Genomic DNA, 22,861 nt, shown 5'->3' with positions numbered 1-22,861 from the left:
TTCGAATGATGCAGAGCGTTATTTAAAAGGAATGACACGGTCTTCGTTTTTCAGCACTATTTCAATGTTTAATCTTTTTCTCTTCTTCTTTACCTCAAGGAGGCCCACACTTTTCTATTTCTGATGGTGGCCGTGGGTGAGAGGGCAAGCGAAGGATGGTGTGAGATCCCACATCGAAAAGGGAGGAAAAGTTTCTGGGCTATATATGTGGATTTCCCCTCTCCCTGTGTCGATGCGTTTTTAGAATCTCCAAGGGGCAGGCCCCGCAGAGTGGGTTGGGCACAGTTAGTGCTGCTGGAAAACAAAACTAAGGAGGGTATACGACCTAGAACCAGACAATATCTACATAGTGGGGTCGAGGCGTGACATTATGGTATCAGAACGGGACCTCCCTCTAGTACGGTGTGCCAGCATGGATGATGGGCCCCAAGGAGGGTGGATTGTGAGATCCCACATTGGAAAGGGAGGAAAAGTTTATGGACTATATATGTGGATTTTCCCTCTCCCTGTGTAGACGCGTTTTCAGCATCTCCAAGGCGCGGGCCTCGATGAGTGGGTCATGCCCTGTTAGTGTTGCTGGAAATAAAACCGGGGAGACTAGATGACCCAGAATCGGACAATATCTACACAGTGGGTCGGGGCGTGACAGATGGAGTCTGACCGTGGGGTGTGTTGTCGTCTACAGGCGATAGTAGTTTGTCACGTGTTTTGACTGTGTTAGAAAGAGCCGTCTCGTGTTTATAAAGTGAGGTCAACACACGATTAGTCTTCACGGCCTCCCTCCCGCGAGGGTCAGCCTCTAGGGATAGTCTATCTGATGCTACTTGTGCCAGTTTAGGGACCCAATATGGGAGGTGTCGAACCTTCTAGTGGATCCCGTCCGTGCGAGCTTCCGATCCCCGTCTTTCCTTCTCTTCTTGTGTTGTCGTCAATTTGGACTGATGGAGACTTCTCAGGGGGTGTCCTGGTGAAGTGGAGCGGGGGCGAAGCGGAAGATCGGCTGGAAGGGCAGATTGAGATGGTGGTCGTCCTCTCATTTCCTCCGGGGTTTCCATCTAAGGGTGAGAACCCAAAGGGGGATGCTCAGTTGTGTAGAGGCAGAGAGGGGTGATGTAGAGAATTGGAGGAGTCGGTCGGCTCTCGTGGTTCTTTAGCAAAGGTTTCATTGCCCGCTCCTCTGTTTCAGTGTAAATCCATCCCTGGGTCTCGACCATGGATGTAGTGTCTAACGGTCTTTGTAAGTAACGATACAAAGTCTTTCTTGTAACTTTTCTAAGTAACGACTGAAAAAAATTGTGTACTCCTTCTGTCTCTGTGTTTCCATCGCTTCCTTTTGCTTGTTTGTGTGGTTGCTGCTGAATGCGTGTGCTCTAGAGAGGTTAGGCGGAAAAAAATAGGTTACAAATGGGAGGCGCCGAGGTGCCCTGTTGGGTAGCCGACTGCCATGGAATAGTCTTAGGGAGTTTTTAGCTAACAGACAATTCCCTTTTAAGAGTGAAAATACCATTTTCCCTCTACAATCCTGGTTGCTGAAAACAAGACGTTAACTGAGACAGAATGGAAATAATTTTGGGGCAGTGATAAATCCACCCCCTTCTAGGATAAATTCACTTCCCTATAGGTTTCCAGAATATTACTCTACTATTTATTCTAGACTCACCAATTGAGTTGTTTGAGACAACGGTACTACAAATATACAGATCCCTACAAAGTTTCAACAACAAATTAAAAGTGTGTATAAAATAAGGGCACTGATAAATTCACCCCCCTTACATGATAAATTCACTCATCTTTCTCAACTATGAAGCCACAACCGGTATGACCCAGTAACTCTCTCTCTCTCTCTCTCTCTCTCTCTCTCTCTCTGAGGCCCACAATGCAGCCAAATTGCTTCAAATTTTAAAAAAAGACTAAAAACCTGTCTTCTTCTTCCCTTTTTCTCTTCTCATCATCGTCCCCCCTTTTCCATCTCCAATCCCATCGTAATGGAAGCATAAATCTAAAAGTTAGAAAGAAAATCTAAGAAGAAAGGGAACAAAACCCAACTTCATAATCTTCTTACTTTTCCTTTGGTTATGTAATCTAGCCCAATAAATATCTCCACTCTCAAATTTCGCCATTGCACAATTAGTGTGGAAATGAACGTTCTGGACGATGATGGTAACAGTGCTCTCTAACCATGACACCACCACCACCACCACAATTAGCTGCCCAATAAATATCTCCACTCTCAACTTTCACCATTGCACCGTCAGTGCGGAAAATGAACCTTCTGGCCGATGATGGTAACAATACTCTCTAACCATGACACCACCACGACCACCACCATCGCTGCCTAGCTCAAACCCACAGCTGCCGTTGGCGCCAGGGTCACGCCTCCACCGCCATTATAGCTCTCATTGTCCTCATCGTCTCCACCTCTGCCTGGCTCTTTCGTTTTCTCCAGCACCACTACCCTTTCCTTCCCCCCTAACATTGGGGAATCCAACCCCCAATCTTCCCCTTTGTGCCCACCACCCGACCCCATCGCCACCAAAACCTCCTCCACACCCCTCCAAAATCCCAATCGACACCCCCAAACCATAAACCCCATCGTTTTCAGCAACATGCTCTGCTCATCTTTTGAAACGACGTTGTCATGTCGGTTTTGATGAACAAATTAGGGTTTCTGAAATTGATCACGTCTCCCTCCCTGAAATTAGGGTTTTTCAGATTCTACTATACAAACCCGACTAGTCATCCTTCCGTCCTCCGGATCTCCCGAATTGTCTTCGAGTTCTTTCGCCTTCGCCTCCATGGTGTTTGGTGGTTCTCATTCTTGGCGATGATGATACTGTCTTTAATTTGGAGAATCTCGTGCCGTCTGAAGAAGTATGATTTGTCAGAGATGGTTTTATCGGGAGCCCTTCGAAGATGGTTTGGTAATCATTTGAAGCGTCGTGGTTCGATTCCGAGTCACTTCAAATATTCTCTTTGAAACAGAAGATTTGAAAGAAGGAAAGAGATGAATGAAAATAGAAGATTCAAGAGCAGGAAAGAGAGGGTAATAATACGAGAGAGAGAGAGAGAGAGAGAGAGAGAGAGAGTTAATGGGTCGTACTGGTTGTGGCTTCACAATCGGGAAAGGGGAGCAAATTTATCTTGTAAGGGGAGCTAGAGCCCTTCGGAGATGGGTTAGTAATCATTTGAAGCGTCGTGGTTCGATTCGGAGTCACTTCCAGTATTCTCTTTGAAACAGAAGATTTGACAGAAGGAAAGAGAGGAATGAAAACAGAAGATTCAAGAGCAGGAAAGAGAGGGTAATAATATAAAAGAGAGAGAGAGAGAGTTAATGGGTCGTACGGTTGTGGCTTCACAACACCGGGAAAGGGGAGCGAGTTTATCTTGTAACAATAGCGAATTTATCAGCACCCTAAAATAAGGTTTTTGCTTTTTAAGCATCATTTAATTACCCTTGGGATGTTGAATTTACACATATTTTGAGGAAAAAAACTCAAAACAAGTGCTTTTTCCTCTAAGTATGTGTAAATTCAACATCCCAAGGTCAATTAAATGATGCTTAATGACACTCATTAGCAAAACCCATCAAATAAAGTAATTAATACCCCTATTAAAACAAGGGATTTGCTAGGGTCCTTCGCAAAAGGTATTTTGTGGCCGGACAGACCAGCCACCTCCTGATTGGAGACAAAAGGTGGCTGGTCTGAAGTGCGACAGACTAGCCGCGAAATGCCTTTTGCGAAGGATGCTAGCAATTTCCTTAGAACAAAAGGATTGCAAAAGACAATTTCCCACCCTCGACAAACTGAGATGGTTTTCCACATTATAATTTCATAAAAAAATTTCTTAAAACCTAGTGAAGAAGTAGTAAATGTGATTCCTTTTAATTTCCAAATTTGAACAGACGCTCCTCCAATAAATGTATGTTTATTGTATTATACATTTCAAACACCCACGCATTTACCAAGAGAGTTCATTCAATTCTTTCTTCATTGCTCCTTGGGGACGTGAACAAACGAAACCACTCTTCGTTATATAGATATAATTACAGTAAAGCCCTTTTCCTAGTAATTTTTCTTCCTCTCTTCCTCCATTTGAGGCAATGTTACGGGTTAAGGTATCTAATAAAATATCATGGGATTTGCTAAGGAATTTCAAGTAAAAGGCATTTCGGGGATGAAGTTTGCATGAAAGAACAGCCATCTGAGATGAATTAAATGAACAAGACAAAATCTGTTGAAAAGTGAGCCTATGTGGCTGTTCTCTCGTGCAAAAGTCAGCTGCGAAATGCCTTTCAGCTAAATTCTCTAGCAAATCCCAAATATCTTAAAGACGGTAATAGATGTTATACGTGGCGCTCCCAGTACAAAGCAGCAACGTGTGGACACCATATAATTTCACTTATAATATTACAAGCCTACTAATATTCGCACTACCATGTTTGATAATGGGCTTAATTCACATTGTCTTTTCTTATTTTTAATTGGCCGTGGAGAGATTTTTGGGAATGGTAACAGCATTTGACAGCTGTTTAATTGATAAAATAAAAGGGAGATTCACCCAATTTCTTACTTGGGGCAGCCCACTCTAGTGTATTTATGACTTCTCTTTTACACTAGAGCCTTAGAGAGGGGATGTCCCAAGTAAGAAAAGGGGCAAATACATCATTTCCCTTAAAGAAAAGGTGAGTTCGCCCAATTATCAAAGCATGTTATTGCGAATATTAGTAGCCATTGATAAATGACAAATGTTTTCCCATATTATATACGAGCAAAAGGCGGGAAGGAACACGCCAAAGATATTTTGGGATTTTATTAAGGGGTGAAAGGGTCAGTTGGTCCACCCCCGAACTTGGAAATTGATTTAATTAGCCCCCCAAGGCCAAAGAGTGGGATGGGAGCTTCGAGACCGAGAGACGGGCTTGGCTGTGTGTGTGTGTGCATAGGCTAATCATATTTGCTCTGCAATCTTTTGATATTGTAGCGAACTCCCCTTGTCTTATATTGTGTAATTTGCTGCCGATAGCCTTTTAGGAATTGTAACAGCCAATGATTAAATAGTAAAAGACAAGGTGAGTTGAGAAGTGCAATATCAAAATAGGGTGGTGCCAATATCATTAGCTTTTTTATATTGGCACTACCATGTTTGTACAATTATTAATATAAAGGCTAGCTCGTATAGACAATGCTATAAATTATAACATCAAGAGGTTGCTGCTTGCATTCATCCAAAGGAGCAGACATAGAAGGAAATGGTTCTGGATCAATCTTTTATTCATATAATTTACATTTATTTAGTTCTGCTAATTTTGCTAATAAGGATTAAGAAGTTTGATAAATATATTTTGTCTTCTTTTTATTATTTTAATGTCGAGCATGTCCATATTCAATACCCTCTTTTTCAATCAATTTTTATCAGCATAAAAACTTGTTGTAATTAATGAAAGGAAAAATCAAGGGTTTGGTCTCTACCAACTTTTCCATGACATCATTAATTGTACCTAATATAATATTAGGGAGCACATCTTCCCCATCATTAGGTGATGGATAACACTCACAGCCCTTTGGATATTTGGTAACAATCTGTTTGCATGCATCTACAATCTGTTTGAATAAGATAAACTTATTCAACAAGGATAACAATACTGGCCAACTATTTACATAAGGATTTTAATTATCTCATTAGTGAACAATCTTTTTATTTCGAGAGTAGCCAGGTTCCAATAATGTAGTTGTTCGGCATGGGGTTTCTTTTATCCATGTATACCTACCTATCTTGAAGCGGTTGATCGCCAGTCCACTAGAAACAAGGAAGAAATGAAAAAAATATCTTTCAGCTATTAGAAATAGGGAAGAGGAAGAAGAAGAAGAAGAAGAGAACGGTCTCTCTCACTTTTCGTAATATCCCCATGACTGTTGTTCAATTGCCAATGCCCGAGAGAGGATATTGAAATCTCAGTTGGTACTTGAGATTTCAATGACCCCTTTCCCTTTTCTTCCATAGTTAAGGTCTTAAGTGAGGGCATGCCTAGGTAACTTGGTGAGGACATGCTTAGGAATAGGACTAGGTGCAACTCAGTCTGGTACAAGGCAAGTTTAAAGGGTACCGATTGGTTTAGCACCTAACATCCCCTTCTCTTCTTAATAGAAATGGGCAATAATCAAATCAAAAGCCGTCTTAGCTTTTCCCTACCCTTCCCTTCCCATCTCTACGGCTCTACCCTCCTTGTGCGACTTAAAAGCCCGAGGTCCATAGAATCCACGATATCCATACCAAGATAAAAGCTGCGACAAATCCATTAAGGAGTTTAGAAAGTAGCGCACAAGAAATAGTCTTTTGTCGATGCCAAGGAAGCCATTGACTTGTGTTAATTCTAAAAACTATGCAAGTAAAACATAAAAAAATAAATAACATATGAAAAAAAAAGATGTATAACGATAGCCATAAATCTAATAAAATGACTGTAGAATTTAAGGAACTAATCCATCTCATAGGAAATTGATGAGGCCCTGAATTTTATTCCTTCTTGTCTAGGAGTCATACATCCATGTCTAGATTTTAGAGCTTCCGTAAGAACTAAATAAAAGGTTAACATTGTTACCAGAGCCTATAGGTGCCAAAAACCCCTCGACCAAACTTTATGGACAAAATATCCATTAGAAAATTCACTCAATATTTTCCTTAAATAACTTTGGACGTTTATTTGGATTGCAAGATAGGGGTGCAACTCAGGTAGGGTTGAGGCCAACCCTAGCCCAACCCAATATAGCATTCCCTCAGCCCTAACCCGAGCCACCCTGAGCCTCCAGTTGAGGTTGGTCAAGCCTAATCCAACCAGCTTCTAAAACTCTCAACCTTGACCGAACCCATCCAACCCCCACTCCCCTTTTTTTTTTTCAATGGGGCCATACACGTTGAGTCGGTTTGGGTTCCAGTTCTCCTAGTGCCAAACAAATAAATACAAGAAAAAACATAATCCTAAGAAAATCACGTTAAAATTGGGGGACGGAGGTTGGGTTGCCAAGGCCTCAAACCTCACGCAGCCTGAAATTAAATCAATTTGGCTTTTCCCAACCTGATCCCAACCCAACCCAACCCGAGCCAAAATTAGGTTGAGCCTAACCTAAGTTGCATCCCTGTAGCAAGACTAAGAGTATCAATAGCTCAAAATTTTCTTACCTGTTTTCACTTGCCTTTTTATTTTTATTTTTAGAGAGAGAGAGAGAGAGGTTTACTAATTAAAAAAGAGCTCTTTTTTTCTACGAAGTCACCGTAATTGACGCTTGATTTTCCGTCATTATTCCTAAAACGACAGAAAACAACACACTGACCCACTGAATGGGGTAAAAGTTCAGGTGGGCCCTACTTGTTGTATGATTGGAATCATGCAACCATAAGTCTAAGTCAATTAGCATTCATCAAAATCCACCGACAATGGAGGATCCTAACCCTCCAATTTGCATCCGCACAAATGGGACAGGTGGAATCGTTGGATTGGAATGAATTATGATGTTAACCCATCCATAGCAATGCCTCATACAACCCACGTACGTCATACCACAAGTGCCGTGAGTGGCATTTAAGTTATTTCGTTGAAAACACGACCTAAAGTAATATAGCCTTCGTCATTCTCCTTTTTTTTTCATTTCTTTTTAATTATTATTTTGGTTGGAGAGTGGAGGAGAGAGCAAAGCAAAAAAGGGTGGGGAATGCGTTGCTTTTTGCCTTTGTTTCTGAAAAGAAAACTCCGGAGTCTGAAAAAGAAAGAAGGGGTTTAGAGTTTCTGCTTTGCTTTGCTTTGCTTTTGGTGTTTGTGATCTCGAAGCAGTCAAATCCCTGGCGACGCCTCCTTGTAGCCGTTGAGGCGTCACGATCCCAACGGCTATATATATATATATATATATATATTACGTTGAACTTACATAAACAAAAATACGAAGACTCGTGAGGTGTTTCATAAGAATAAGCAAAGAGAGAGGAAAAAATGCAAAAGCATTCCAATTTTGAGTAGGTAGAGCGTGTGTCGTAAAAGGGTTTGGGCGGAAATGACCTCCGGAAATGAGAGTAGCGGTGGTGGAGAGTCCGGGAAGCTGTGGGAGAGAAGCTCGATTCTAGGTTTGAAACTGTACGTGGTTGTTATAATCTTTGTCGTTTTTGTGATAACCGGGGCGCTTTTGGTGTTGCTCGTTTTCTACTGGAATCGAAAAGCTGCAAGGGGAATCAAGTACGGAGGATGTGATGTAATCGCAGTGATGGGCACAAAGGCGATGATGATGGATGAAAAGAGGGAAAAAGGTTTGGAAGATGAGAAGGGGGGGTTGTATGGGTATGGGATTGTATCGGACGGAAGTGAGAGCTCATCGTCAGCTGTTTCTTCGGCGGATATTTCGAATATCATCATCGGATGGGGACGGTGGTATGCGTTGAAAGATCTGGAGAATGCGACGGGGGGATTCAGCAGTGGGAATGTGATTGGAGAAGGAGGGTATGGCATCGTTTTTAGAGGCCTCTTACCAGACGCCTCCGTCGTTGCGGTCAAGAATCTCTTCAACAACAAGTCACCCTCTCTCTCTCTCTCTATTAATTATTTAATAAAAAAATTCTTATGTTGTATTTCTGCGAATGTTAGATCCTGTCCGTGATTTTAGTTTTTTTTAGGTTCCTTTTATTTTTCCCTCTTCTCCACTCTTTTATATAAAATTATCTGATTTGATAATGAGAATCCATTAAAATGTCTACTTATGAAAAAAAAGGAACAACAAAAAATAAGTCTAGTTTTTGTGCATCCAATTTTAGATGCTGAAATTTGTGCAAGGAATAGACTTTCGTAGTTTTCAGAAGACCAATCACTACATCACTCAGTTTTGAACATGCTCCATTCCACTCTTTAATTTCTTGATTTCTCCCCCATTTTCTAGTTGATCGTTTCACCTTTCTCTAATTTCTTTGCTATTTATCTTATCATCAACCTACAAATCTTACATGCACAAATTCAGCTCCTGATTTTAATGAAAATAAGAGATTATCTATTATTAAGTTTCGGTATGAGCCATATATCTTCATTTCATGACAAGGAATGTGGATGGCAATTGGGCATTTTATTATTTTACATCTAGGAAAGTTGTGTTGAATTTTCTTTTTCTCACAAATCATACATATTCAGAAATTCCTTCTGATTTTTTCTTGTGAAAATATGATAGTATATTGAGACATAAAGAAAGTACATTCGGATAATGGAAAGCTAATGATGTATTTGGCAATTAAGTATTCTGATTTCCCTTATCATTTTCAATTAAGAAAAATGATTTTCATTAGACAAGTGTTTTGTGGAAACTTCTGTTAGTTTCTCACTAGCTTTGAAAGGAGGCCGAAGTTTTCACAAAGTAATAAAATATTTCAATTTATTTAGTTATTAGTATGTGAAGCGCTTCGTAAGCATCTCTTGGTTTTCCCTTTTCTTTGGATGTTCCTACACATCATTACTGCTTTCTATACGTGGGCACATTTTCTCTGTTGAAAACTAAGTTATCTGAAAGAAATTAAGTTTGTTCATGTTACTCCTTTTTTATAATTTCATAATTCCGCATCAAATGCCATAAGTTGCAACTACCATATTTTGTAGGGGTCAGGCAGAGAGAGAGTTCAAGGTGGAAGTAGAAGCAATTGGAAAAGTGAGGCATAAGAACCTGGTGGGGCTTATTGGATATTGTGCAGAAGGTGTCCAAAGGTATTTCCTTGTTGATTCTCCACTTGTATTATCATTTTTCTTATTCGAATAATACACTATTGTCTGCCCTGGACCTACCTGAAAACTTGTGCTGGTGATACAGGATGCTTGTATATGAATACGTAGCTAATGGAAATTTGGAGCAATGGTTGCATGGTGATGTTGGGCCTATAAGCCCGTTGACATGGGATATTAGAATGAAGATTGCCATTGGAACTGCAAAAGGGTATGTACTTATATCTCATTTCCATAACCCTTTAATTCATGTTTGTCCAGATCTCAGGATCCCTCAAGTGTAAACCAAAATAGATGGGGCTTGCCTTTTTTTCAGTAAGCCCGTCATTTTAAATGTGATTAAGAACAATATTCTAGTAATCAGCCCTCTTTGAAAGAATTCAAGTATTACACAGCTTGTGTTGCTGAATTCAATTTATAGAGTTGACATAGTAGTCCTGAAGCTTTTCTGTGGCAAGATGAGTGCAAGATTCCAACTTTTAGGGTGTTAAGCGCATACAAAACCCAGAGTTATTTAATTGACATTCCAATTAAGAAAATCATAAATACTACGTCCAGCTTCATGAAATGACTTATAAAAAGGGCGGCCCGGTGCACGAGGATCCCGCCATTGTGGGGTCTGGGGAGGAGGGCTAGATGTACACAACCTTACCCCTGCTTTGCAAAGAGGCTGTTTCCATGACTCGAACCCGTGACCACTAGGTCACAATGGAGCAATCTTACCGTTGCGCCAAGGCTCGCCCTCTTATCAAACCAACATCTAAATTTTGGTGTATTGCTAACATTGTTTGAACATTTTGAGACTTTAATCTCTATTTCGGGCACTCTGTTCATTGGTATACTCTTGAGGAAATGTGATGTTGTAACGAATTCTACTTTCGTGTTGCGTCTGTTCAGAATGGTTCTTTTGTTAAATGTTATTAACACACTTTTGTGGCGCCCATTGTTGTTCATGAAATGTTAAACCTTATCTGATTGCAGATTAGCATATCTGCATGAAGGATTAGAGCCCAAAGTCGTGCACCGAGATATCAAATCCAGCAACATTCTTCTGGATAAACAATGGAACCCTAAAGTCTCTGATTTTGGACTCGCCAAGCTGTTGGGATCTGATTCAAGCTATGTGACTACTCGTGTAATGGGAACATTTGGGTTCGTCCTTTGACTCTAGCTGAATGCTTTCCTTTAAATGTCATTACTAAGCTTCTAATGTAGTGGCTCTTAAAATTGACGTCAATTCAAACCCTAAAATTGATCGTAATTTAGATGCTTTTTTACAAAATCAATTATACTTAAGAATTTAATAAACACCACCAAAATAGATCTAATAATATCCGAACATTCATGTAATTTTTTGTTTTTTCTAATATTGCATCCCCTGAGATTTGGGAGTCACGATTTTTAAATATATAGGACTTTGATCATAATAACATTGATGTAGATTTCAATGCTATCTGTTTCTTTTCTGTTATTAAATTAATAATTTTTCCGTGCGTGGTTTTAAATTCTGGATGCATGTCAAGAACATGCTGTCATTAATGTGAATTTTTTCTCTAATTCTTTCATCAATGGAAAATATAATATTTTCATCTATATATGTTGTCTGTGCAGATATGTAGCTCCTGAATATGCCAGTACTGGTATGCTTAATGAAGGCAGTGACGTATATAGTTTTGGAGTTCTTCTTATGGAAATAATTTCAGGAAGGAGCCCTGTTGATCATGGTCGGTCAGCTGGAGAGGTGATAAGATCTGTCTGTATTTCTCTGTTTTTGTCAATCTTATAATTGTGACTTGCATCCCTAATTGTGCTCCTCAAATGAATTTTGTAGGTAAACTTAGTTGACTGGTTTAAAGGAATGGTAGGAGGTCGACGTGGAGAAGAAGCGGTGGATCCATTGATCAAAGTCAAGCCCCTGCCAACGGCTTTAAAGCGTGTGTTGTTGGTTTGCCTCCGCTGTATAGATTTGGATGTTAAAAGGCGACCGAAGATGGGGCAAGTTGTACACATGCTGGAAGCAGATGAGTTTCCTTTCCTCACAGTAAGCCTGATCCGCAGATGCCTCTTCTTGAATTCCGCACTTTAAAGATCATTTTTATCTACAGCTAGTTCATTCTCTCTCAACTAGTTTAGCATCTCACATTTAGGGCACGATTGCACCTATTTCACTGGATATACTTGCATGGTCTATACTGATTTCCACTAGCATGTTCATTTTGTCGTCTTAGATTGAGAATGACTGGATGAGTACTCGAATTTGTGCTAATATACCTGCTAGATGGGGTCCCTGTTAACTCAGAGTTTGTGCTAATGCCTGCTAGATGGTGGTCCCTGTTAACTCATAGTTTTAAATTTTCACCGAAACCAACATGGAACAATCGAAATGTTTCTGTTTCTATCCCTACTGAAATACCTGCTAGATGGTGGTCCCTGTTAACTTATAGTTTTAAATTTTCACCAAAACCAACATGGAACAATCGAAATGTTTCTGTTTCTATCCCCACTGAAATGCATATCAAAATCGAAACACATACCAAAACCAAAACTAAATATGAAATGTGGCATGTTATGAATTATCAGACATGCGGCATGTCTGATAACTCATGGTTTTAAATTTTCACTGAAACCGACATGGAATAATCGAAATGTTTCTGTTTCTCCATCCCAACTGAAATGCATGAAGTTTTTTGCTTATCTGATGGTTTTTAGTGTATATTTGTGCTTATTCCAACACTACTTGAATTTTCATCTTAAATGTCTGTTTTCATCTTAAATGTCTGTTTTCATCTGTTTCCATGATTTTACTAGTTTTTTACCAAGATTTGCATACAAAACGGGCATGTTTTGGATGACTCAACAGCGAACTGTCCTTGATTTCTAAGTTATGGGCAAATGTGCCTAGCCTGCACAAAGCCCCGTTCTAGTAGCTAAGTTCATATTCAATATGGATGTTTTTTAACATTGATCGGTGGTATAGCCTTAGATTTGTTTCTTATATATTAGAACCATGTCATCAATTCTCATGTTAGATTTTTTAGTAAACTATGAGGCCTTTTAGTTTTGAAGGTTGATAGGTGGGTATGACTTTAGATTTTTTTTTCTTTTATATTCAACATTAGGAACTCGACTCTCATTTTCAGATGTTTCAGTGAACTATGAATCATAATACTCGCATGGCCTTTTAGTATTTACATCCTTTAATCATTTATAATGATTCTTTTCTTTGGATACAAAACAGATTAAACGAACCCTAGTCAGTGAAACGCAGTTTTACAAAGTGTATTCATCAACTTCTAGAGGATACAATTATTCTTAAGTACCAGCAATAATGTTTAGGATTCAAATGGAACTTTGATAATTTGTCCAAACACATCCTAGTTGGCCTTTGGTTACAAAATCTAATGAAATGTTATAGTAGTCCAAAAGTCGTCAAAAGGTGCAACTCTCATTTAAGGTCCTATCTAAGTTATGAATTTCGTTTTTTTTTTTGCTAAAACGTTCCGTTCAATGTTACCAGGGTCACCCTCCCACCCTATGATCCGCGATCTTGGGTCGCATGACCCGAAACGTGGGTCGTTTGCGACCCGGATCACCACAAAATTGTGACCCAGGCGACCCGCGGGAAAGGGAGAGATGCATATAGAGAGGGAATAAGGGGGGCAAAAAAATGAAGATCACCTCTGGAAGAGATGCATTAGATCTAACTTTGATCTAATCATACCGATTGGAGGCAAAAAAATGGAAAAATAGAAGAAACAGAGAAGAGGTAGAGACTGACCTGATTCTTGTTCCGACATAAACTTCCATTGAAGATCACCTCTGGAAATACAATCCACGTAGTATTGTAAAACATCCTTTCCAACTTCCTTGTTTTTGCAAGGGGAGTTTCTAAAAGGCATAAGAGATAAACAAGAAGGGAAATTGTGGAAAGAATAAAACCACTTAAAAACCCTAAGCGAGGGCATAAGCCAATTGATATTGGCACCTCTTTTTTAAACAGCTATCAAAGGGTGAGAAATACTATATTTTAAGGATCCGACCACAGCCACTTAAATATTGCCTGCATTCTCAAAAGAATAGTGTTTTTTTTTTTTTAAATTTTCTTCAAATTTTATATATTGTGGATTGGATTGGAACTGGAATTTTTATTTTGAATATATATGAATGGCATGGCTTTTGGTTTTGTTTATCAAATGTATGTAGTATGGACTATAGAATGATATTCTTGTAAAAATATGTGAAATTATATATAGAGTACCAGAGCGATCCAATTGAGGGAAAGTTTTATAGGACAACTGTGACGCCAGCCTGTTGTACGGCTCAGAATGTTGAGCCACCAAGAAGCAGCATGTGCATAAGATGAGTGTAGCGGAGATGCGAATGCTTAGATGGATGTGCGACCACACGAGGTTAGATAGAACTAAAATGAAGACATCAGTAAAAAGGTGGAGGTGGCACCAATTGAGGAGAAGATGAGAGAGCACCGCTTAAGATGGTTTGGGCATATCCAATGTAGGCCTTTGGATGCTCAGTGAGAAGAAGTGACTCGTGCCAAGTTGATGAAGTAAAAAGAGGAAGGGGCAGACCGAAAACAACTTGGGTAGAAACAATGAGGAAAGACTTGATGGCTAGGAACATAATAGAGAACATGACCTTGGATAGGATAGAATGGAAGAAAATGATCCATGTAGACGAACCCAACTAGTGTTAAGATTAGACTTAGTTAATTTGAGTCTGGTAGATTCTTTCACCTTCTTCATGAAAGTTTTCTAAAGGATTCATTAGCCGGCTCCAACTAGTTTGGGACAAAGGCTTAGTTGAGTTGAGTAGCATAGCGATCCAGATATGCGCTCCAAATCGATCCGCAACCCGAAATAGCGAACCGACTTAGCCTACCCTCATCATACTGCGTACCGGGCTACCATTGTACCCCGTACCCATTCCCATACCACGAAACAGTACGAACTGCGTTCTAGGTACCTTGGTTCCGTTTCGTCCAGGATTCCGGAACGGATCACCCTTGTATACCATTTCGTCCCCAATTTCATTTTGTTTTGGGTTTTGTCCGAAACGAGGCGTTTCGTTCTGTTTTGTCTGAAACAAGGCAAAATGCCTTATTTCGGCCGAAACATTTACATTTTACCTTTTTTCTCTTCTTAAAATTGGGAATTGGGTATCTACATGTAAAGTCATGTAAAGTCATTTAAGTATATGTCTTTACTACTTTAATGTCCATTTACTTATGATTTACTTGTAAATATTGGAATACCCACCATTTGGATTTATTAAAAATAGTTTCAAGACTCAATTCTAAAAGGATAAAAAGTCAACTTTCTAGTTCTAGTACAAAATTTGACCATTTTCAGTCATTTCAGGTCGAATAGAAAGGAAACCTATGTTTGATCTTTTAGAGGAAACCGACACCGAAGAGAGCAATGCGAACAGTTCAAGGAGTCAAAGTGGCTATATGGCTTCCAAATTCTTTTTGAAACGTATGTTGATTGAACTAATAGATGTTGGGTGGGGGTTTAAAGACCCTATTCACATAGCGTTCCTTGACACATATTTTTCTTCGGGGCGGGGTGAAACTCTCTGCCCTGGCACATCATCATTCAACCACCCGACATCCGGTTAGCTCGCTTATTTCACCGGCCAACTCGCCTTCTCATCAGGTCTTCAACTCAGTATTACATCAGACAGCCAAGCCTACTACATTTACCGCCGCCACTAAAGATCCCCTTTTGGTTGCCGCCATGCAAGATGAGATTGATGCACTTCATAGCAATCGTACTTGGACTCTATACGAAATAGGGGACTTCACTAAGTCAATTCTTATGAAATCTTGAATCAGATCATTTGCCCTGACTTCAACAATGGAAGCCTGAACCTTTTCTATAGAACCGTTTTGGTCTTGGTCCTGCGACACTTTCTATGTGATCCGCTTGCTTTATTTGAACAGGAAAGATAGCCGTAACTAGCAATCCCGAAAGATAGGATTTCGTAGAGCGCTGGAACTTGACTTTCACCGCTTAAAAATACCGCTATCCCACAAGGAAAGCTTTATCAAAGTAGTCAAGAAACCACCCTTAAGCCGAAACCGGTTAACGAAAAAAAGAAGAAACATATAACCAAGGATTGCCCTCCCGGCTCCAAAATCTTAACTTCCAAACGATGAGGTATTTGTCTAATTTTAAAAATTTATAAATTCTATTGTGTCCAAACATTATTAAATCTCAAAAGTCCTAGAAAAATCTCATATTTTAGTCTCAAATTTTTTTTCATCCAATTAGGCACTAGTCAAGAGAGGCATTTCAATTGACATTGATTTTTCTTTAAGTAAATGTTGGATCTTTATAACATTGATGTTATGATGGATTGGACTGCAGAGGATGACCCTGTTGTTCAATTGTTAACATTTTTTTATTAAAAATTAACTATTAACAAAATTCTCCTTTCTTAGCGTCTTTTCCGAAACCAAATTCCGAAACGTTCCATTCCACTGACCAAACCGATACGGCCAATGAAACGGAATAGATAACTCATGTGTCTATGTAAGTATGCAACATAGCTGGGCCATCTTGACGATCAGTTTGGGAACATGAGAAGTGGTGACTTCCCAAGGACTGAATGTCTACATCTGTTATGTTGGCTATGCTAAACTTGCAAATAATCGCATTTGGGTAAGTTAAAATCTGACGAGGGTCGGGTTACATCTATAAAAGTTTGTTTTCCAAATACTTTTTTCGTGTGGCGGACTGTTGCAACTTCTGAGGTCACAGCTTTTCTAGAAGGCTAGAGCCCCCAAAACTGACATATCTTATGATTATTTCCTTTTTTGGAAAATGAAATTGTGCTTTGCTCATGAAAAATCCTCTTAGGGACTCCTCAAATCAGCCAACCTGATAGTAAGATTTTTTTTGAATGATCTGATAGTGAGATATGTTATGATTCGTTTTACTTACTTTGGAGCGCGCCCCATGTTGCAAACTTTGATGTAACAGGTAGGATCCCAGCTTTATGCAAACTCCCAACCCTAACACTAAGAAGAAAAAGAGAAGAAGTGTTGTTTTGCACATCTCATGATTTACAAATTTACGATTCTGATTTCCTGTTACATGCTCAAGAAGTATTACAAATTTACAATTCTGATTTCCTTTTAAACCCAGTATCAATAAAATTATGTTCTTAACGTGTTCCCGTGGCTAATGAAACATTTACTTACCTCTACATATCTTGCTTTCTTCCTTCCTGTTCACTTCCTTTTCATTTTCTTAGTTCTTCCTCGCCAATAGCCTAAGACACCACAGCTCATGCCTCAAAAGCGCTGCATCTGTTTTAAGTTAAATCTCACAAATGGATTCCACATTGTAGAAATACCACCTCCTATGTTAAGAGTCAATAGATTCACTATCAAATTTATCTCATTTGGCTACATAACCATGATTGCCAAAATGAAGCATGATGCATCCTTTGGGAGAAAGAAACTTCAATATTCTAAATCTATGAAGCGCGCCTAGACCACTAAACGATGTTTGATTACTTATCTTTCTTATAAAAAAATGTTTTTTCCATATTCTTATTTATTTAGCATATTTCCATTTGCCATCCCTTACAAAATTTGCGTAGAACATCTAGTGTAGATTTTTTTGTTGGCATGGTAACAGTTTTATTAACAGCTGTAACCAGATTACATAAAACAGGGACATGATGACCCATCAGTGCAGTCAAAAAATCTGTACTGCAGAAACCCACTAAGCTCTAAGCATAACATTTAGTACAATTTTTTAGCACACTTCAACTGAGAGTTGGTTACATGTTTAACAGGAGCACCGGCCTGCCCGAGAAACCGCCCTTCGCTCAGCCCGCTCGGGTTTGGGTATTGCTGACAGGATTCCACTCCCATTAGAGAATACTACAGGAGGCGGTTTCGATAGATCCATGTGCAGATGAGCTGCAACCTCTAAATCATGGTATAAAGGATGATAAATAATTTTGTAGTTTGTAAATTTCCAGTAACTTTTATGATTTCATTGTTATATTTCATTTTTTTCCAGTTACAACATCAGTTTCAAGCATGTGTTGCGTGTACATAAATTTGATGAAATCAGTCAAATGAAGCATTGCATAATGACCAACGCATAACAAATTCATAGAGCAACACTCATATCCATTGGTCGATAATATATCATGCATAAAATGAGTACATTCTCTCTATTTTGTTTTCCTTTTTATCTGAAGAATTACTAATTTTTTATTTAAAGAGGCCAAATAAGACAGAGAGATTGCTAGAGATAGTCTTGAGATCTTCTGACTCCCTCCTTGAGAGGATTGTATCTTTTCATGCTTCTATTATTTGTTGTGTAATCTCCGTCGAAGGGGTGTTTCCCTTTTTTCTTGTTAACAAAATCTTTCCTATCACTTCAGAAAAAAAAAAAAAAAGGATCTCGACCAGCGAGCTATAATTGGGGAAGCTAGTTGTCCCCAGACAAGGGATCCCTGTTAATGACTTATATTTGTTGATTTACTCTAGTAAATCTCATCACTTAGATGATGAGACATGAGAGGTTATATATTTGTTGATTCACTCCAGTAAATCTCATGCCTTAGATGATGAGACATGAGAGCTTGGTTTTATATTTGTTGAATTATTATTTTTTGAATGGCAGTTATATATATTTGTTGATCTGCTCTAGTAAATCTCATCCCATAGATGATGAGACATGCGAGGTATACTTTTTAGAATGAAAAAAACACACAGATTGTACAGAAAATGTCTGTTAGCTGGTTAGATATCTACATAAATATCCCAGAAATAGGAGACAGTGTCACAGTAGTGGATGGTGGTTGTGTTTGCAATCTAGAAAAACTGAAATTGAGCGGCCCATCAATGGTGGTCAATTTGTATCTCAGCTCCTGAAATCGAGAATTGCTGAAAGTGAAAATAGATTGTTGTTTGGAGATCTCCACATGTTTTTTTTTGGTAGATAAGCTGGGATCGAAAATGCGACCTCGGGGTTGAGAAACAAAGTCTCACCTATTGAACTACAGCTTCCAGTAGCATTCTACACATGTTTTCTGTGGGCACCAAACATAAGATTAGCAGATAATTATGTCTCAAATTATCACACCATTAAACAGTTGGAGTTGAGTTCCAAGAGATAGTGTTTGGCCCAAAGAAAATACAAATACCTTATTTGTAGATATGTTGGTGATAGTTTGATCATATGTGCTGAGTAATAATGTTTGTTAGATATCTCAATTGCCATTTGACTTTGGTCCATTGATTAGTGGGCCATTGCATAAGCTGGAATATTTTGTTGACAGGAAAGACAATGGCATGGCTGATGAGGGCTTTGCTCCTATTTGGTCTGGGTCATTTGAGTCCAAGGCTTCAATACCTAAGAATTAATTAGAAATAATTAGGGAGCTCAAGATCCTTGATTACAAATTCGAAAAATAATTGACAGACGATTGATATGATGAATAAAAATTTGGACCTGGTGATAAAAACATTGTTTACCTAAACAAAAGATGCACAATATTGTTTAGGGGATGGTTTTTTCATCACCCCCCCCCCCTCCCAACTATCTTGCGCCCCCTTCTAAAGTGAATTGTGGCAGACATTATGCTTTTTGGATGTCAAATCACATTTACAAGGGGGGCTTATAATGGCGGTGAAAAATCATCTCTCTATTGTATGGGCTTAGCGTGATAAAGAATGAAAATGATGAAATGCCCTTTCTAGCGATGTAAGCTCGGACATAATTCTTAGGATCGTGAGGACCTGCCCAGGTATGAGACTAGGCAAGATCGACCTAATATGAGACAGAGTTAAAGGGCCTAGCCTAACACGTTCCATCAGCTCTGGAGCTTTTGGCATATCGGTTAGGTACCTAACACACTCAGAGGAGAAGATCCCTAGAGTTGGCAAAAAGATCACCAAAGATCGCTTGCTCTAATCTATTCTAGCCCTGACTTTGACTTTACGCATCTTTGAAATTTGGTAAGGGAAATGATTTCTGTTGAAATTTGGCAAGGGAAATGATTTCTGCGCTCCTATGTTTTGATAAACATGCGCTCCATTTTTTGTAGTGTAGTACTTAAAGGGCTGTCAGAGGAATATTACAGTTCTCAAAAAGCTCTTAAAGCCCTTTAAATACTACACGACAAACATGTGGAGCACATGTTTATCAAAACATTGGCGCGTAGAAATCATTTCCCTTTGGTAATCAGAAGAATACCATAACACTATATATGCAAACTAGATTTCAGCTATCCTTGATTTTTTCCAAATCATAGTTTTTAAGTCTGATCTTTTGCACAGAAAACATAAGAGTTCAACATTTACGATTAATTTTTTCATTTTTCTGCCATTCAAAACAAAACAGGAGGATGGGTGTAGCTACTAATTGCAATAGGATCCATGAATCCCTCTCTAACCTCTCCTTGTTGGGTAAAATGTGTGAAACAGAAAACAAGATGGGCACAAATTTTTACTCGGGCGTCAGCTTCGGAGGTCCTGTTGGGCCCTCCTGCTATTATGTGCCAATAGGGGTGTCAACGGATCCACTTCGGGTCGGATCCACCTTGTCATAGTCACCATCTATTCAAATTCCTTATCGGTCGGGTCGGAGTCAGATTGTTCTTCGGAACCTACTTTCCACGTCATGAGCACGATCCATTTTAATTTGGACAGTCCATCGGAGTGTCCTATTATGTCCCACTAAGCTAAGTAAATAATTAATTTTTTTAAAAGGAGTTAGAATGGCATTCTACTATTAGTGTGTCTCTATGCATTTTCTTCAACTAAATTAAAAATTTATCTATGTTTAATCTATGTGAAAAATAATGCTTGTAAACAATAAAACTAATCAAAATTACATACACGAATATAATCTATAACTATTATCAAAGAATATGATGCATACCAATAACTTTCAGTAATAAAAAAATGATGACCTAATAATATATTCATGATGGCATATATGTTCAATAGACTAGCATAATGAAAGTAAAAACTGAGAAAATGAATCAAGGAAAAAAAGACTCACCATGATAATCCTCATCAACATGACACGGAACCATCCAAAAATAGTATTGCTCTTCTAAACCATTTCTAAATTCCTACAAATTCTAAGAATTGTGTATACTTTTCAACTAAAATAGTGAAACTTATAATAGGAAAAATGACGCTTGACCAAGACAACAAGTCAAATGAATCATTTATAAATAGTTCACTAATAACAACAGCAACACATCATAAATACATAGGTCTGTAAAAGTTGACAAGATTCGTGTAACCACAAAGTAATAAATAAAATTATCAGACTAAAAAACACAATGTTCCTAGGGCAATGTAAGATCTACGAATGAGGGAGTCTCTCTCGATAGAGTCCTCTTGAGTTTTTTGTCTTTTTTAAAGAGATTGGGATTTGGGATCACCGTTGTTGTTAATAGCAGCAGGGTAGCCAAAAGAACAAAACTCCCAACCCTAACACTAAGAAGAAAAAGAGAAGAAGTGTTGTTTTGCACATCTCATGATTTACAAATTTATGATTCTGATTTCCTGTTACATGCTCAAGAAGTATTACAAATTTACAATTCTGATTTCCTTTTAAACCCACTATCAATAAAATTATGTTCTTAACGTGTTCCCGTGGCTAATGAAACATTTACTTTACATCTACATATCTTGCTTTCTTCCTTCCTGTTCACTTCCTTTTCATTTTCTTTGTTCTTCCTCGCCAATAGCCTAAGACACCACAGCTCATGCCTCAAAAGCGCTGCATCTGTTTTAAGTTAAATCTCACAAATGGATTCCACATTGTAGAAATACCACCTCCTATGTTAAGAGTCAATAGATCACTATCAAATTTATCTCATTTGGCTACATAACCATGATTGCCAAAATGAAGCATGATGCATCCTTTGGGAGGAAGAAACTTCAATATTCTAAATCTATGAAGCGCGCCTAGACCACTAACGATGTTTGATTACTTATCTTTCTTATAAAAAAGTGTTTTTTCCATATTCTTATTTATTTAGCATATTTCCATTTGCCATCCCTTACAAAATTTGCGTAGAACATCTAGTGTAGATTTTTTTGTTGGCATGGTAACAGTTTTATTAATAGCAGCTGTAACCAGATTACATAAAACAGGGACAAGATTTTTTAGCATAACATCAGTGCAGTCAAAAAATCTGTACTGCAGAAACCCACTAAGCTCTAAGCATAACATTTAGTAAAAATTTTTAGCACACTTCAAATGAGAGTTGAGTGCAGTCAAAAAATCTGTACTGCAGAAACCCACTAAGCTCTAAGCATAACATTTAGTAAATTTTTTTAGCACACTTCAAATGAGAGTTGGTTACATGTTTAACAGGAGCACCGGCCTGCCCGAGAAACCGCCCTTCGCTCAGCCCGCTCTGGTTTGGGTATTGCTGACAGGATTCCACTCCCATCAGAGAATACTACAGGAGGCGGTTTCGATAGATCCATGTGCAGATGAGCTGCAACCTCTAAATCATGGTATAAAGGATGATAAATAATTTTGTAGTTTGTAAATTTCCATTAACTTTTATGATTTCATTGTTATATTTCATTTTTTTCCAGTTACAACATCAGTTTCAAGCATGTGTTGCGTGTACATAAATTTGATGAAATCAGTCAAATGAAGCATTGCATAATGACCAACGCATAACAAATTCATAGAGCAACACCTATATCCATTTGTCGATAATATATCATGCATAAAATGAGTACATTCTCTATTTTGTTTTCCTTTTTATCTGAAGAATTACTAATTTTTTATTTAAAGAGGCCAAATAAGACAGAGAGATTGCTAGAGAGAGGCTTGAGATCTTCTGACTACCTCCTTGAGAGGATTGTATCTTTTCATGCTTCTATTATTTGTTGTGTAATCTCCGTCGAAGGGGTGTTTCCCTTTTTTCTTGTTAATAAAATCTTTCCTATCACTTCAGTAAAAAAAAAAAAAAAAGGATCTCAACCAGCGAGCTATAATTGGGGAAGCCAGTTGTCCCCAGACAAGGGATCCCTGTTAATGGCTTATATTTGTTGATTTACTCTAGTAAATCTCATCACTTAGATGATGAGACATG

The 22,861-nt window shown here is 38.6% G+C and overlaps 1 protein-coding gene across 1 annotated transcript; it reads left to right on the top strand.

Moving 5' to 3' along the window:
* Window positions 1-7,672: 7,672 nt before the first annotated feature.
* Window positions 7,673-22,513, top strand: LOC143875603 (putative receptor-like serine/threonine-protein kinase At4g34500). The gene is made up of 8 exons (XM_077377205.1): window positions 7,673-8,557; window positions 9,623-9,727; window positions 9,831-9,953; window positions 10,724-10,894; window positions 11,354-11,483; window positions 11,574-11,783; window positions 17,567-17,712; window positions 22,126-22,513. The coding sequence occupies exons 1-7, from the start codon at window positions 8,046-8,048 to the stop codon at window positions 17,690-17,692; spliced, it is 1,377 nt and encodes a 458-aa protein (XP_077233320.1). The 5' UTR covers window positions 7,673-8,045; the 3' UTR covers window positions 17,693-17,712; window positions 22,126-22,513.
* Window positions 22,514-22,861: the final 348 nt, after the last annotated feature.

Source organism: Tasmannia lanceolata, unplaced genomic scaffold, assembly GCF_043159265.1.
Source record: "Tasmannia lanceolata isolate RefF3 unplaced genomic scaffold, GAP_Taslan_0.1 ptg000004l, whole genome shotgun sequence".
Classification (NCBI taxonomy): Eukaryota; Viridiplantae; Streptophyta; class Magnoliopsida; order Canellales; family Winteraceae; genus Tasmannia; species Tasmannia lanceolata.
The sequence above is the reverse complement of the archived record's forward strand: the minus strand, read 5'-3'. Positions and strand labels throughout refer to the sequence as shown.

Coding starts and splice junctions, on each gene's coding strand:
- LOC143875603 (XM_077377205.1), top strand. CDS start 8,046: ATGACCTCCGGAAATGAGAGTAGCGGTGGTGGAGAGTCCGGGAAGCTG. Junction 8,558..9,622: donor AAGAATCTCTTCAACAACAA/GTCACCCTCTCT, acceptor CATATTTTGTAG/GGGTCAGGCAGAGAGAGAGT. Junction 9,954..10,723: donor GCCATTGGAACTGCAAAAGG/GTATGTACTTAT, acceptor ATCTGATTGCAG/ATTAGCATATCTGCATGAAG.